General features: G+C 39.7%; 1 protein-coding gene across 1 annotated transcript in view; it reads right to left on the bottom strand.

Annotated features, from left to right (window-relative positions):
• The window catches only part of LOC119429081 (inactive dipeptidyl peptidase 10), a 142578-nt gene that overhangs the window by 27984 nt on the left and 97526 nt on the right, over positions 1 to 17068 (bottom strand). Inside the window, exons 5-12 of the mRNA XM_037696798.1 lie at positions 12427 to 12547; positions 10408 to 10562; positions 8337 to 8434; positions 8135 to 8258; positions 4909 to 4947; positions 4292 to 4399; positions 3927 to 3944; positions 600 to 676 (exon numbers count right to left, since the gene is read on the bottom strand). Of these exons, the coding sequence (XP_037552726.1) occupies positions 600 to 676; positions 3927 to 3944; positions 4292 to 4399; positions 4909 to 4947; positions 8135 to 8258; positions 8337 to 8434; positions 10408 to 10562; positions 12427 to 12547 (740 nt within the window). The remainder of the gene's footprint in view (positions 1 to 599; positions 677 to 3926; positions 3945 to 4291; positions 4400 to 4908; positions 4948 to 8134; positions 8259 to 8336; positions 8435 to 10407; positions 10563 to 12426; positions 12548 to 17068) is intronic.

The following is a 17068-nucleotide window of genomic DNA, read 5'->3' on the forward strand; positions in this document are numbered from 1 at the left end:
TAGCTGTTTTTTGTTACTTTTTTTAGCCATCTTATTTGTAAAAAAAAAAAAAAAAATCTGTATGCCTTTTTATAACTGTCTATTTATGTCATGTTGTCATCGTTCTTTGTTGAAATCAGGTCTCTCTTGTAAATGAGTCCTGGAGGCTCAATGGGATTTACGTGTCTAAATAAAGGTTGAATGATTGTTGTGAATTGGTGCTATTTAAATACACTGAATTAAATTGAAGTAGTTAAACTGTAAAAACGTACAGAAAAATGACGCAGACTTGGCGTTCACATTAACACACCAAAGTAGTTTTTATCTGATCACCGAACTAACTACAGAAGATGCTGACTGAATATTAGATAAACCTGTTAAACCACGTTGAAGCAGTGTAACTTTTTGTTTATAGGCGTTTATTTTTTACGTGAATCACACACGACCATCATTCTGCATTCTTACCACTCAAATATTGAAACGTACTCACAAACATACTTTAACTATGATTAAGCTTTTGTGTGAAACTGCTAACCAGGGAGTGGCAACATTGGGGAAAAAAAGATTACATTAAAAATCTTGGTGAAAACTTTAGATAATCGGTGTAAAATGAAGCTTACATGATGTTGTAGTTTTCGTCATAAAAGAGGAGTTCAGTCGCCTCCCAGGTTCCTGACGTTAGGTATCGAACTTCATCCTGTTAGAGAAAACCCAGGGATCATTTTTGTTTTGTAAACAAACTTTTTGGAAATGCAGGAATTTGAAAGCAGACACAAGAGGGCGCTGTGTTGCTTTTGTTTGGTCAACATGAAAAAATATAGTAACTAATAGTTACTAATATCAACTAATAACATTGTTTATAGTTGAGGTCAGAGGTTTCTATTCACTCAGGCATAAAGGTGAACTTTGGCCTTCTGTGATGAATTAATTAAATCGTTTTTCCAGGGTGGAATGGTTACATGACATAATATCCAACCATCCAGCCAGCCAATTCCGAAGTCTGGTCGCGGGGGAAGCAGCTTGAGCAGGGAGGTCCAGACATCTCTTTCCACAGCCAACTCTTCCAGCTCTTCTGGGAGGATTCCAAGGTGTTTCCAGGCCAACCGAGAGACATAGTCTCCCCAGCGTGTCCTGGGTCTTCTTCGCGGTATCGTCCGAGTCATACATGCCCAAAGCACCTCCTTACGGAGGTGTCCATGGAACATCCTTACCAGATGCCTAAACCACCTCAACTGGCTCCTCTTGATGTGGAGGAGCAGCGGTTCTACTCAGAGTCTCTCCTGATAACTGAACTTCTCACACTATCTCTAAGGGAGTCTAGCTACCCTTTGGAGGAAGTTCATTTCAACTGCCTGTATCCATGATCTCATTCTTTTGGTCACTACCCAGAGCTCATGACCATAGTTGAGGGTAGGAACGTAGACTGACTGGTAAATGAGAGCTTTGTCTTACAGCTCAGCTTCATCTTCACCACAATGGACTGGTACAGAGTCTGCAATACCGCAGATGCTGCACCAATCTGTCTGTCAGCCTCATGCTCCATTCTTCCCTCACTTGTGAACAAAACCCCGAGATACTTGAACTCATCCACTTGAGGAAGAACCTCACCCTCGACCTGAAGAGAGCAATCCACCCTTTCCGGTTGAGGACCATGGCCTCAGATTTGGAGGTGCTGATTCTCATCCCAGTCGCTTCACACTCAGCTGCAAACTGCTCCAGTGAGAGCTGAAGATCACGGCATGATGACGCCAACAGGACCACATCATCTGCAAAGAGCAGAGATGAAATCTTGAGGCCACCAAACCGGAAACCCTCTGCCCCCGGGCTGCACTGAGAAATTCTGTTCATACAAGTTATGTACAGAATCGGTGACAACAGGCAGCCCTGGCAGAGTCCAACTCCCACCCTGAAGAGGTCCGACGTACTACCAGCAATGTGAACCAAACTCTCACATCGCTTGTATAGGGACTGAACAGCCCATAGCAACGGGCCCCCAATCCCATACTCACGGAGCGACTCCCACAGTGTACCACCAGGAACACGGTCGAAAGCATTCTCCAATTCCACAAAACACATGTAGACTGGACGGGCAAAATACAAAGAGACCATTTTTTTTGTTTGTTTGTTTAAATTTATTGCAATATTTCTCAGATCCATCTAGGGTCAAATGTATCCACATATTCACCTAAAACACTTGCATGGTGCTAAAGGTTCCAGAAAGTCTTTTATTTTGACAAGGCCTGTTAATATCTCATTAGTGATCGTGATTGACTGCAGCTGCTAGGTTCTCTCTGCCCACATGAAAAATATTTGTTTGACAGCACTCAGATTAATTGGGAGATTCAGGAACAACCCAGGAACCAATGAGGCTCAAGTCTTCCACGGACTGGAACCTGCTGGAACACTAACGATCCCCTCCACAGTGAAGTCAGTGTTACGTGGCCTTGGTGACCACAAAAGAAGCCCCGCCTCCAAAATCCACACATATACGAGTTAAATGCCTTCTGGGGAAAGATTTGATGGTCAGACGAGACAAAGATTGAAGGATTGGGCACAATGGCAAGAAGCTTGTTTGGAGGAGTCGAGATGAGGCTTTCAAACCTAAGAGGAACTGTCACACATGGTGGTGGAAGCATCATGATGTGGGGCTGGTGCTGGAATAGGAATACTGTACCTTCAAACCCTTCACCTTAAATCATTAGCTAGATAGTTGAAACTAAGACAATGGATCCAAACACGCATCAAAACTGGTTTCTGATTGGATAAATCAGCTAACGTCAACCTTCTGGAACGACCTTACTAAAGCCCTGACATCAAACTCATTGACAGTTTGTGGACTTTTCTTAGAAGTGTCTGTGGCAGGAAATAAACCAAATTAAATGAACTTGACCAATTCTACCTAGCAGAAGAAGAGAGAAGTCTAATATCAACCAGAAGCTTGTTGATGGAGACAGAAACCCTGTGTTCTAGGTGAGACATGTTTCCAAATATTAGTGGGAGTGTACGGTATTTTCCACCGTAAACATTGCACCGCCCTATAAGTCGCATCGGTCCAAATATGTCTAATAAAGTGTAAAAATCCATAAATAAGTCGCTTCGTCGTATATGTCGCATCTATTACGCGTCACCACTGACAACCTGGAAATGCGGGCTGAACCCGGAAATGTGGGCCGGTGTTGTGCCAAAAATCGGTTGGCTGCCAAATGGCGGCCACTGGAGCGTTTAAGAAGAATTTAACAAGATTAACACTTAAAAACAATTATTTGTTTGCTCGAAATTATAGCAAAGGTGTGTCTCAGTCTAACTTTTACTTAATAAATGCACTTTAATGGTCAAATTAGCTGCACTTCGCCAGGGCGGCGCAGTGAAATGAAGCTGATTTGACGGTTGCTCCAAGCAGACGATGGTGGCAGTCTATGGCAAGCCGATTGTGTCATAATAGCCACTTTTGTCTATTACATAATACAACGGCATGCCATACTTCTCGACTGCCATCTAGCGGCTGAAAATGGTAGTGTTCAATATTTTCAGTCAGAATGAATGAAAACGGTCATATCTCAGCCAAAAATTGGTTTATAAATATGGGGAAAAAAAATCCATAAATGCGTCGCTTCAGCGTACAAGTCGCAGGGCATGCAAATTATGCAAAACAACTGCGACTTATAGGCCGAAAAATTAGCTATGTATGTTTAAGGCCGGGCAGCACGGTGGCGCAACTGGTAGAGCTGCAGCTTCTCAGCAAGCAGGTCCTTGGTTCAAACCCCGGTCCAGGGGCCTTTCTGGGTGGAGTTTGCATGTTCTCTCCGTGCATGCGTGGATTTTCTCCGGGTACTCCGGTTTCCTCCCATGGACCAAAAACATGCATGTTAGGCTGATTGGTAACTCTAAATTGTCCCTAGGTGTGAATGAGAGTGAATGGTTGTTTGTCTCGTTTGTCTCTATGTGGCCCTGTGATGGACTTGCGACTCGTCCAGGGTGTACCCCGCCCCTCGCACAGTGATTGCTGGACATGGGCACCAGCGACCCCCGTGACCCAAAATGGAATAAGCGGGGAAAGATAATGGATGGATGGATGGATGTTTAAGGCCTGTATGGAAATTTCTGACTGCAGCTGTAAATCAGCACATGGTGACAAAACACAATGTAGGGATTTAATCTAAATGACGGTAGTGAATTATCGGGAAAGCGGCAGATTTTAGTAAGAAAAAACACTGAACGGGATTAAAATAAAACCTCCCAACAATAGAACTCAGATTCTGTCTTTTCTGCTGTGAGATGACACAAATGTGAGAGAAAATGTGTTTCCAGTCACCTTCTGAGTGAACATGGTGATGTGGCGGAAGTCTCCGTGACCTCCCTGTCTGACGGGCAGAGTGAGGAAGAACCTGCTCGAGTCCTCGGAGAACAGAGGTTCTTCTCCCTGAGGATATGAACGGGAAGGTGACACAATTTCAGCAAGAACCGTCTCTACTGCAGCAAAAAAATGGAGGATGCATTAAAATAAAATGTTTTTTTTTATTTGTTTTATACAATTTGTGTTCTTTTACAAGAGCTTTTAAACGTAATTAACTTCCTGCTGCCCTTGAGTCAAAATAATGAGACCTTGTGGGTCTTTTTGACATAAGGGCAGCACGAGTGTTAAAAAAAAAAAATCAAACTATTTACTTTAAAACAAACGCCTCCAGCTTTTGCTTATCACAGAGACACTGTTACCTTAAAATACTTCATATTTTTTCCAACTCGCAGCTCATTTCTCTGTGAAATTTTACCAAATCTGAGCACACAACGTTTCTTGTACTCAACAAACAACAGAAAACAGCAGATATAGTTAATGTGCAGGAAAATGAAACATATTTTTTCCAAAGTTAGAATAATTTTACCACCTTTGCACAGTCAAAGACTAAAAACAGAAAAGCGTGTAATCTTTACCTGTTGGGAGAGCCAAGTTTCTGATGATTCCTCGTGTCTCTAGAAGAAAAAAAGAAAGTCTAAATTTCACTCAGTCAGTTTGATTGATTCGGAGCTAAAATGTGGTGTGATAGTAGATGCTAGCTAAAAAAGCAAATGGTCACACAATGCTAGCTACAGTGGCTGACAGGTGCAAATGCACAGCAAACAGCTAAACATGCCACAAACACATAAATGATGCAAACACAAAACATAAACAAATGCAACAGAAAAACACATCAACAAACCAATGCAAAGGAAAAATGCTGCAAATACCAAAAACACCAAAAAAAAAAACCTCAAGTACTTTAAAGTTCATGCTCAGTAATCCAGGTCAAAATTCAACAAAGTTCAGTCAGGTCATCTGGACGGTTTCTTTTTTTGTTGAGACGTTTTGTATTTCATCCAAAGGACTTCATCAGTCCGAGGAGCCACAACAAACTCAGCCCCATAAGCAGCACACTCACATAGTGGTCCAACCAGTTGGAAGGTGATAAGATGGTTTCTGGGGCCCACCCTCTCCCCCAGTTGATTCCTCTGAGGAAGCCATATCCAAAGTGATTCAGAACATCAAAGTTCGTGCTCAGTAATCCAGGTTAAAAAATCCAACAAAGTTCAGTTAAAAGTACAGGGTGGATCCCAGAAATCATCTTATCACCAACAAACTGGTTGGTCCACTATATAAGTGTACTGCTTGTGGGAATGAGTTTGTTGTGGCTCCTTGGACTGATGAAGTCCTTTGGATGAAGGACGAAATGTCAAAAAAAAAAGAAACCATCCAGATGACCTGACTGAACTTTGATGGATTTTCTACCTGGATTATTGAGCATGGGCAGCACGGTTGCGCAACTGGTAGAGCTGCTGCCTCTCAGCGACAAGGTTGCCGGTTCAAATCCCGGTCCGGGGGCCTTTCTGGGTGGAGTTTGCATGTTCTCTCCGTGCATGCGTGGGTTTTCTCCGAGTAATCCTGTTTCCTCCCACAGACCAAAAACATGCATGTTAGGCTGATTGGTAACTCTAAATTGTCCCTAGGTGTGAGTGAGAGAGTGAATGGTTGTTTGTCTCATTTGTCTCTATGTGTCCCTGTGATGGACTGGAGACATGTCCAGGGTGTCCCCCGCCCCTCGCACAGTGATTGCTGGACATGGGCACCGGCGACCCCCGTGACCCAAAATGGAATAAGCGGGTACAACATAATGGATGGATGGATTATTGAGCATGAACTTTGATGTTTTGAACCAGTTTGGTGATGACTGCCTCGGAGGAGTCGACGGGGGAGAGGAAGGGCACCCAAAACCATTTTATCACTATGAAACTGGTTGGTCCACTATGTGAGTGTGCTGCTTGTGGGAATGAGTTTGTTATGGCTGCTCAGACTGATGAAGTCCTTTTGGATGAAGGACAAAACATCTCAACAAATGAAAAAAACGTCCAGATGACCTGACTGAACTTTGCTGAACTCAAGTACTTCTTTCTTCACCCTTACTTTCTTCTGGGCATCTTGATAATGTCTTTACAGGAGGTCTGCACCCAGATTACTTGGTGGTCGAGTCCCTCTCCTGGTCTGGTGCATTTCTGTTTTGAGGAGTGAGTTTGCAGCATTTCTTACTTGTAGTTGTTTTGGCCATTTTAACGTATTTGATATTTGCAGCATTTTTCCTTTGCATTTGTGTTGTTGGTTGTAAGTTTTTTCTTCTGTTTTTCTATGATTGCATGTTTTTTCAGCATTATCCTGTTTCAATTGTGTTTTCTTTGTGTGTTTTGTAGTTTGCATCATTCATGTGTTTGCAGCACGCATAAATGTTTACTGCGAGTTTGCACTTGTCAGTCACCGTAGTTAGCTAAAAACTAAAATATATTTTTTTTAAATCTAAAACTTGCAAATGGCTTGTTAAAAGTAGCAATAGGCTAGCTGTAAGTAAAAGTAGTGATGTAGTAAAAAGTAGAAAGAAGCCAAAAATGATAAAGTAGCAAAAAGCTGGCTAAAAGCTAAATGTATTGGAAGGCTAGATAATGGCTAATGTAGCACAAAGTTAGCTTAAAATAGTGAAATGGGTGTGGTATGGTGGCTAAACATGTCAAAAGTAGTAAAAGTTTAACTAGAATTTAAAGTGACTAAAGGCTAGCTTGAAACTAGTTCAAGCTAACCTTGAATTAGGTAGCCTGCTACTAAGTAGCAAAATGTTAACTAAAATCCAGTGGAGGGCCCAGCTAATCAAAAAGTTAGCTTTGCTAACCACTAATTTGCTAACTAACAAAATTAGCTTCACTAACACTAAACAGCTAAACGGATTAAAACAATTAGCGGAAGCTAACGCTAAAGCGCTAACGTTTATCATCCACTGCTGTCGCTGACACTGTAAGACTGTCTGTAATGTGACACGATGTAAGTGAACACAACTCATTACGGTTCATAAATCACGAATAAAATGTCAATGTCCATGTCCCGTTCAGAGGTGAGCTTTCATACATTAATCTGATCCATCTGAACCAAAGAGGTGGAGCAGAACTCTGCTGTGCTGAAGCAGAGTGATGCATTCAATGTGTGTCGGACGTGTCCCTGGTGTCATTTACTAGAATTAACTCACTTTGATGATCCTCTTTGTGGTTAACTACTTTTATAAACTAACTACAAAAGTTGCTGTGGGTCATCATCAATATTCACTCAGTAAAATCTGTTTGTATTGAAGTAAAGATGTGAAATGTGTGAGAGAGTCACGTCCCAGATACAGTGAATTAGGCTGAAAAGCATGCTGTGTAGGAATTAAGTGTGCAATGTTTCTGACTGTTTACGATGTTTCTGACTGTTTACGATGTTTCTGACTGTTTACGATGTTTCTAAAGGTGAAAATGGGTTTTTCGTGTTATTTTCCTGTTCAAGTTTGCTTTGGCATTTATGTTAAAGTCTCTGGTATTGGCTGTAAACTGACACCATGAGACAGAGGTTGTTTGTGGTAGATATGGGGAAAAAAACACAGCAAGCATGGTGACATGACCATGTGGTGCTCTGCGTTGCTTAGCTCTAAATAGCATTACGTTTAGACTAGAAAACATCTTAAAAAAAAATTGTGGACTTTAACCGGATTTAAAGTTAGCGGTAGCTAATTCCGCTAAAGGTTTTCAAAGTTGGCGAAAATGCAAAATAAATGCTAATAAATAAAGAGAACCGGTGTTAATCCCTATTCAGCATTCAGCGAGCAGCACCAACCTGGTGACAGACTCCTGCGGCGGCGTCGCACACCGTCAGCAGAGAGGCATTCTGGAACCGGTTGAGCCACCGAACGACGAGGTGCTTCTTACTGATCCACTTCACCATGGTGACGTAGAAATCCCTGCAGACGGGAGAATGGAATCAGGGGGTTTTGTGTCGTGTTGCCACGCTGTGCGGGCGTGTCGGTGTGCGTCGTCACCTCATCCTCAGCTGATGTGGCGGCTGCAGCTCCTGAGAGTGAGTCGCACCGAACAGGTTGACCACAGACAGCTTAACGGCAGGGTTGGACTGACCGACCTGAAACAAATAAACAGAAATAAAGAACTATCTAATTAAATAAATAAAGTAACTTAACTTGCATGGCCAAGACTTAAATCTTTTGTGTTCTGTTAGCACTCACAGTATGTGTTGTGGATGACTCTCAGCTACTATCACATGGGATTTTAGCTAAATATGTGCAAAACTGAATGAAGCATTGCCACTTTCATATTGGCTAAGGTCAATTAGCTTGAATAGCTTTGACTTCAAAAGTTGATCTGTTTTAGATCGTTACTAATCCAATCATAAGTTTCTAAAGATTTATTAAAATCTAAAGGTGCTAAAGCAACTTTATTGTCTGAATGTTTATGAAGCATTCACACTATTGTGATCTATTTTTCTTCTGTATGATATTCAGCATCTTTCTCGTTCCACAGTTTTTGTGTTATGTCAACAAATGTCAAAATGTTCAGCTCGTTCAGGAGAAGGGTGCTATGACTTTTGGTATTGGTGCAACTTTAGCTTTTTGAAATATTTAGCCTTTTCTGCCAATTTTTCCCTCATAGAAAATGAATTGAGCTCATTTTACATCCTTCAAATCTTTAGATCTGTTTACAGCCTTTTACTGCTCCTTTCACATTTCGTTCTGGTTCAGCTTCTTTCAGCTTACTTGTGCAAATTTAAACTTTTTTCCAGCTAATTTCAGCTGTTTTTTTTTCAGCTGTTTTGTGCTCCTTTCAGATTCTTTCTGCTAACTACAACACTTTTGTGCTTCTTCTAACTTCTTTCTGCTAATTTCAGCTTGTTATGCTCCTTTCAGCTTATTTATGTGTTTCAGTTTTTTCAGCTATTTCTTCTGTTTTATGCTTGTTTTAGCTTTTTCAGCTAATTTCACATTTTTTTGCACTTATTTTAACTTTTTTAATCCAATTTCAGCAAAAATGTGCTCTCTCAACTTCCTTCTGGTAATTTAAGCTTCTTTCAGCGTTTTTAGACACTTTTCAGCTGTTTATTTTTTGTGCTCATTTCAGCTTTGTTCAGCCTAATTGGGCAAACATGTTCTTCATACTTTCGTCTGCTGATTGATGCTTGTTCTTGTTCTACCTTTTCAGCTGTTAGTAGTTTTAGCTAATTTCAGCAGTTTTCAGATAAATTCAAGGTTTTCATGGTAATATCTGCTATTTCAGCCTAATTAACTTATTGCTGCTCATTTCAGCTCATTATGCTCCTTTCAGCTTAATTGTGCAAGTTTCACTTATTTCAGCTACTATTCAGCTGTTTTATGCTAATTTTAGCTTTTTCAGCTAATTTCAGTTTTTGCACTCATTTAAGCATTTTTCAGCCTAATTCAGCGAAAATGTGCTCTCTCCACATACTTCTGCTATTTTAAGCTTCTTTCTGCTATTTGAACTACCTGTACTTTTAAGCTGTTTTTGTTGTGATTTCAGCTTTTTTCATATAATTTCCACTTTTTTGTGTTCACTTCTGCTTCTTTCAGCCTAACTGGGCACAATTGTGCTCTCTCCTCTTCCTTCTGGTAGTTTAAGCTTCTTTCTAGATTTTCAGCTACTCTTCAGCTATTTTTGGCTAATTTCAGCTTTTAGAGCTAATTTACTAATTTTTGAGCTAATTTCTGTTTATTTAAAACTAATTCAGCAAATATGTGTTCTTTCTGCTTTCTTCTGATAACTTAGGCTTGTTCTTCCTTTTCAGCTAAATTTCAGCATGTTTTAAGCTAACTTCAGCTGTTTATCTGCAAGTTCATTAGCAATAAGCATTCACACTGCATTTATTAATTGGTAATGCAATTTCTCTAGTTTTAGTTGGTTTAATCTACTTTTTTAAAATTTCCGTCCATGTATTTGTTTAGCTGTGTTTCATAGAATTACAAAACGTATTAAAAAAATACATCAAAGTGTCTGATTGGGTCAGGAATGTTGTGCTAGAACTCTAAGTTGAGGTACATTTTATGGCATAGGCAGGCAAAAGCTGTGAATATGTGTCCACCTCACCGTGGGGTAGGGGTACTGCTGGCCTCGGGGGTAGGTGCTGCCAGTGAACTGGGCCAGAACCATGTTGGGCACCAGGCTGTCGTTGATGGTGAGGAAGGCCAGTCGCTCTCCGTCAGGTGACCACCAGTGAGCCAGGTGAGACCGCAGGATCTCCTCTGAACAGAAAAAAAAAAAAAAACATTTTCCGATGCTCCTATTACTGATCCAATTTAACATTTTATCACATTTTTCTAAAAGCTGTTGCAGCTGGTGTCTAAATCTTTTAATAACATGGTTATAAAGCAAATACAGAAGTTAAAACACACATCTCCAAACGTTCCTCATCTGTGCAATCATTTCAGAGCCATTGAGTGGGTTGTGGAGGCTTCCTGTTTACTTGTTTCCCTTTGACAGCCTGTTTGTCTACTGTACAAGGCTGCATTGAAATGCCACAAAGCAAAATAATCTGCAGTCAGACTGTAGCCATCTCTTTTCTTGTTCTTAAATATGAAGAAATTCAAAATAGCAATGATTTCTCCCAGACATCACCAATAGAAAGAGAAATTGCATTTCCTGTGAAAATCAGAATCAGAATCAGAATCAGTTTATTATTGCCATGTCAATGAACGAGGTTCACAAACTAGGAATTTGCTTCGACATAAGGTGCGAATAGTAGTAAAGTAAAATAAAGTAAAAATTAAGTAAAAATGAGAACATTACATAAGACATGAGCCTGTGTACACCCACAAATAAAGTAAAATTAAAAACATAACATAACCATATGTACACCCATACAATAGAAAACAATAAAAAAGCTTAGAAAACAGTACAGATGGAGTATTCAGTTATAATACAGGTGTAATGTGACCAAAGCAGAAATTATGAGGTAGCATTATGAGTGTTCAGGAGTCCAACAGCAGAGGGGAAGAAACTGTTCTTATGGCGGGAGGTTCTGGTCCGAATGGACCGAAGCCTCCTGCCTGAGGGGAGTGGTCCAAACAGTCCGTGTGCAGGGTGAGCAGGGTCAGCTGTGATCCGACCTGCTGAAAATGCAGTGTGAATGCTTATTACTTAAGCAATTACTTGCTGAAAAACGGCTAAATTATCTAAAAACATGCTGAAATGTAGCTGAAATTGAAGAAAAAGCTTAAGTTAGCAAAAGAAAGCAGAAAGAACATATTTGCTGAATTTGGCTTAAATAAGCAGAAATGAGCAAAAAAAAAGTAAATTAGTGAAAAAAGCTGAAATTGGCAACAACAAAAAGCTGAAAAGTAGCTGAAAAGGCCGAAAAAAGGCTTAAATTAACAGAAGAATGAAGATAGAGCACAATTGTGCCCAATTAGAATGAAAGCAGAAATAAAAAAATTTAACAGCTGAAAAGTAGCTAAAAAGGCAGAAGCTTAAATTACCATAAGAAAGTAGAGAGAGCACGTTTTTGCTCAATTGGGCTGAAAAAAAGTTGAAATGAGTGCAAAAAAAAAGTGGAATTAGCTGAAAAAGATAACATTAGCATAAAGTAGTAGTTGAAATAACAGAAAAAGATGAAACTTGCAGAAATAAGCTGAAAGGAGCACAAAACAGCTGAATTTAGCTGAAAGCAGCCAAAAACAGTTTAAATTGGCACAAGGAAGGTGAAAGAGGCTGAAGCAGAATAAAATGTGAAAGGAGCAGTAAAAGGTTGTAAACATATCTAAAGAGCTGAAGGACGGAAAATGAGCTCGATTCATTTTCTAGGAGGGAAAAAAGTGGCAGAAAAGGCGAAATATTTCAAAAAGCTAAAGTTGCACCACTATCAAAAGTTACAGCAGGATTTTCCTGAAAGAGCTGAATGTTTCGATTTATGATTTGTTGAAATAGCACAAAAATTGTGGAACAAGAAAGATGCTGAAAAACGTATGGAAGAAAAATGGATCACAATAGAGTGAATACTTCATAAACATTCACAGTATTAGTACATCTAACTTCCATCACAGCCACACTTTGCTGTTTAAAAGCCACAAATATTCAGAAAGCGTGGTGGAAATGCGCCAGTCGACTAACCTTCGTACAACCAGTCGGCGAGCCCGTTGAAGACGACTCCTTCCTTCCCGGAGGAGGTGATCCTCAGAGAGTTGCTCCTCACGTCTGACTGGTAGTAGATGTTGTTCTCAAAGATGTAGATCTGAGGAGCCAAGTAGAACACAAACATTTACCTATTTTTAAAACCTGTCATATATAGTCCTGTTCAGCTGCTGCTTCTGTTTGATTTTTCTGGGTTTTTTTGTCTTCATAAAAACTGTCAGGCAGTCATGTTCAACCAGCCAATTCAAGGACTGAAGCCTAGAGCGGTCATTTCTAACCCGGGCCCACGCCAGGCCGGGACAAAATAATGTGCTGGATGCAGGGCCAGATTAACACTTCACTGTACCCTGGGCAACAATCTTCAAGGGCCCCATCATCACGACCCCAGTATCACCATAATCTGGCAAAATACAGAATAAATTACCATAATATACAGTAAATATACTTAATTTTCTAACTATCAAGTGTTATTTTTTATTTATAAAACTCCAAATGCTCATTGACACAAACCATCAAGACTGAATTAAATTGAACGCACTTTGAACATCACATGACATCATATGTGTACTTGTTTAGTAACGTGTTGGCCACTGGTATCAGAAGCATTTATAATGTGTGTGTGTGTGTGGGGGGGGGGGGACACACTGATGGGGTGGTCTGGGGTCCTCCCCCATAAAATTTTTAATAAAGTAGATGCCATTTCCTGCATCCTGGTGTATTTTAACGGTTGTTTAACGTCTAGTTTTACCTACATAAGTAACACTTGGAACACCTTGGGATTCCCCTGGAGGTCCAAGTGGCTGGGGAGAGGGAAGTCTGGGCCTCCCTACTTAGGCTGCTACTCCCGCAGATGGATGGAAGTAAACACTTGATTCAATAACTATTTTAGAGCTAATGGCACAACAAGAAGTAACCTGACCAACAGCTGATGCAACAATTAAAAATATTATATATTCAAAGGTGACGATTTAATGCCCAAATTAAAATTAAATATCTGTAACTTAGTTGACTTCAAATGAAATAAGATTATCAATGAATGTTTGTGACAAAGGATTTACCGAGTATAACAAAGATTCCTTCAAGAAACCTCCCAGTATAAATCATAAAACCATTGACTTCTGTTCATTCTAAATTTGTCAAAATGGTCTAAATCTCTTAAAGTGAAGGAGAATTGTTTAAAAATAATAAATAAGATATATCCTGTAGCCATGTTTCTGCAAAGAAGATTTAAATTTGATGTTGATTTGTGTGCCCTTTGTAAATCAGAAGATGAATCCCTGGAGCAAGTTTTTTTCATGTCAATACAAAATGTTTGGTCAGACATCAGAAAATGGACGAATCTCAAACTTAACATTCCTTCTTTTCATGCTGATTCCATTTTACTTTATGTGGATAATTTAAGCTCAGCTTTCTCTTATGTCATAAATAAAGTTGTACTTATAGCAAAGTACTACATTCACTGTAGTAAGAGGAGGGATAATAAGCCTTCCTTCCTGTTTGATGAACAATTTTAAGTCATACTATTCTTCATTAAGTAGATTAAAAATCTACAAAACTGCTAAAATCATCTCACAACAGATACAAACTTATTGTTTTAATTAAAACAATGTTTCTCAAGAAAAAAAAACTGATGAGCTTGTCAGCAGGTAAGGGGCGTTTACCTTCGGGACAAATTGAGGTTGTCGATTGGTCAGTTACTGACACGCCTTCTGGGTTGATTGACAGGTTGCGCCATCGAGGATCCGATTGAAAAAAAAAAAATGAAAAAAACCGAGAGCTGCAGCAGCCGCGCTGGGAGGATGCGGGGCTGCACAAATGCAGTGGAAGTGCAGCAGTTTGTGCAGCGCAGAGCTCCAAGTAAAGCAGGAGCTAACCAGATATTCTGCTTGTGCCCTCACTGCCCTGGGCCCCTTAGAGATCATGGGCCTCTGGGCAGTTGCCCATATGGTTAATCCGGCCTTGGCTGGATGGGCTGGGTCGGTGTCGGGCTTTTGGTTGCGTCAGCGGACACGTGCAGTTGACAATCTAATTTGGATCACCACCAGCCGCTTGTGGCCGTTTGACCGCGCCCTGACCGGTTGGTTGAAAGAGGTACCGTATTTTTCGAACTTAAAATCCTTGGATTTTCTCAAAAAATCGACAGTGAATCTTATAATCCGGTGCGCCTTATATATTAATTCTGGTTGTGCTTACTGACCTCAAACAATTTTATGTGGTACACGGCGCTCAAAACTCTGTCAAAATTAACTTACAGTATTTCACTTAATGCGCCTTATGATCCGGTGCGCCTTATAGTCGGGAAAATACAGTGCAAAAAGTTCAGATGGATGACTGCCAGTGACCAACCTGAAGCTTAACTGGACCCAGCTGCTGCGTCAGCGGATGCGCAACGACCTTTAATAACTACAATAACTATAGTATTATAATAACTATAATATTATAACTATAATAATCCGCTGACTCTTGTTAATAAACAAGAAATCTTACATCTTTCATACTTTGAAATATCTTTTTAAATCACGCCAAACTAATTTGCTTACAAAAGCAGTAAAAGCTTACTATAAAGGGGTGGGGGGTTCAGGTTCGGGCCTGTAATCAGTTAATTGGTCAGTTTTGGGTTGAGCTTGGAAAAAATGATACGGGTTCGGTCCGGGTTGGATTTTTAGGCACAAGTGCAACTCTACTGAAGCCACATGGTATGGATCATAAACTTCCTGTTTTCCATACATACATACATACATACAAATATGTATGTATAAATAAATAAATATTTATATATATATATATATTAGGCCTTTAACAGACTACTCGAGTAATCTACACATCGATTCCTAGGACATCTGAGTTTTTTTATTTCACGTCGCGTATTCGTGGTGACGTCATTACGTCACGTGTCACGTGATCCGCACCGGGCGCGGGTTACTAAATGGATTCCTCTCAGCAGATGGACTGAGCGGAGCAGGCCCAGTCTTGGCAAACAGGTAGAAATGCATCAGTAGTCTGGAAATATTTCACTAAAGACGAATCTTCCGGTTCAACTACCGTAAGAAAACAGAAAATGAATCAACTTCCTGACTGTTCGGAGCTCGTTGCTAACCGGTGTTATACCATATTCTGTGACCACCGTATATTGTGAACCTAGGGGGTGGTGTTGCATGCACTGTTGCAGGTCACAGAATATGGTGCAATCGACCAAACCAGAACCAGCTTCCTCTGGCCTTGTTTCACAAACTAAAAGCAAAAAATATTAATCTCTAAACTTATTAAAAACCTATACACATATTAATCTCTAAAACTAAACCTAATGCGCACCACAGCTGGCGGTGGTGTGGGGTGGTCAACCCTCCCACTGTTTTTAGTTTTGTTTTTGACGTGCCGCATATTTCTGCATGTTTTGCAGCTTAATAATAATAACTAATAGTTTTGTTTTTCCTGTGACTTATTTGCAGTATGATAAATGGTAGGAGCATAATATACGCTCCCAATGTTTTGTTGGTCTTTTTTTGTAAATAATTACCTTTTTTGCGGTTTTATTTATTTATTTATTTTTGTATCTTTAGATCCAATGATGTCATCAAGTACTCAAGTTCTACTCGAGTTTTATTATGTTAATGTCAAGTTGAAAAATTATGTAGTCGATCAACCCCATATATATATAGTATACACTCACACATTGGTGCTTGAAAGTTTGTGAAGCCTTTATAATTTTCTATATCTCTGCATAAATATGATCTAAAGCATCATCAGATTTTCACACAAGTCCTAAAAGTAGATAAAGGGAACGCAGTTAAACCAATAAGACAACAATATTATACTTGGTCTTCTAAATGTAGACACAATTTTCTATTATCCAGTGTGTGTCTCACTGCAAATCCCATACGGGTGGCTTTTTTCTTAACTTAGATTATCACTAAAAGTTAAAATGTGTCTGATTCTTCATTGACACCATTAAAAATTTCATAGATTTTTTAAAAAAGATTTATAGCTTTGTATTTTACTCTTTGCTTCACATTTTCCAACACGTAGCCATTACGACAGAATGCAGTCACTTTTCTGTAAATGACTGATTTCTTTACCGTAATTTCCGGACTATAAGCAGCTACTTTTTTTTTCACAAGCTTTGAACGCCGCGGCTTATTTTTTAATTCCTTAATTATTTTTATACAATGCTGCAGCTAATTTATGTTTAATTATTATTATTATCTTTTAATTATTTTAAATTAACGGGTTAACGAGCTTTATGACCAAATAATAAATAAAAAATTTAGCCTCGTCACCCCGGGTTCTCACATAGCTGCCCAATACACATCTCTCTTGCAGGGTGGGTTCTCGTGACTCAATGAGACTACCTGTATAAAGGTTAAAAAAAATCTGACCAATGAAATTACCAAACGGGTCACTGTGGACCAATGAAACTTCAATTACCGTAAATCAAACGCACTCACACTAAATTCTTCAGATCATTTATTTTGCTCTTCATGCACAGACCCTGTTCATCTGTTCAGTGATCATGGAAAATGCACGAAGAAATGCATATGATGCATCATTTTTTTGATGGATATATTACAGGCGATTGATCTGGCTGTAGAAGGAGGAAATGGAGCAACAACGAAAGCGAGAC

Source organism: Nematolebias whitei, chromosome 23, assembly GCF_014905685.2.
Source record: "Nematolebias whitei isolate Nwh7 chromosome 23, NemWhi1, whole genome shotgun sequence".
NCBI lineage: Eukaryota > Metazoa > Chordata > Actinopteri > Cyprinodontiformes > Rivulidae > Nematolebias > Nematolebias whitei.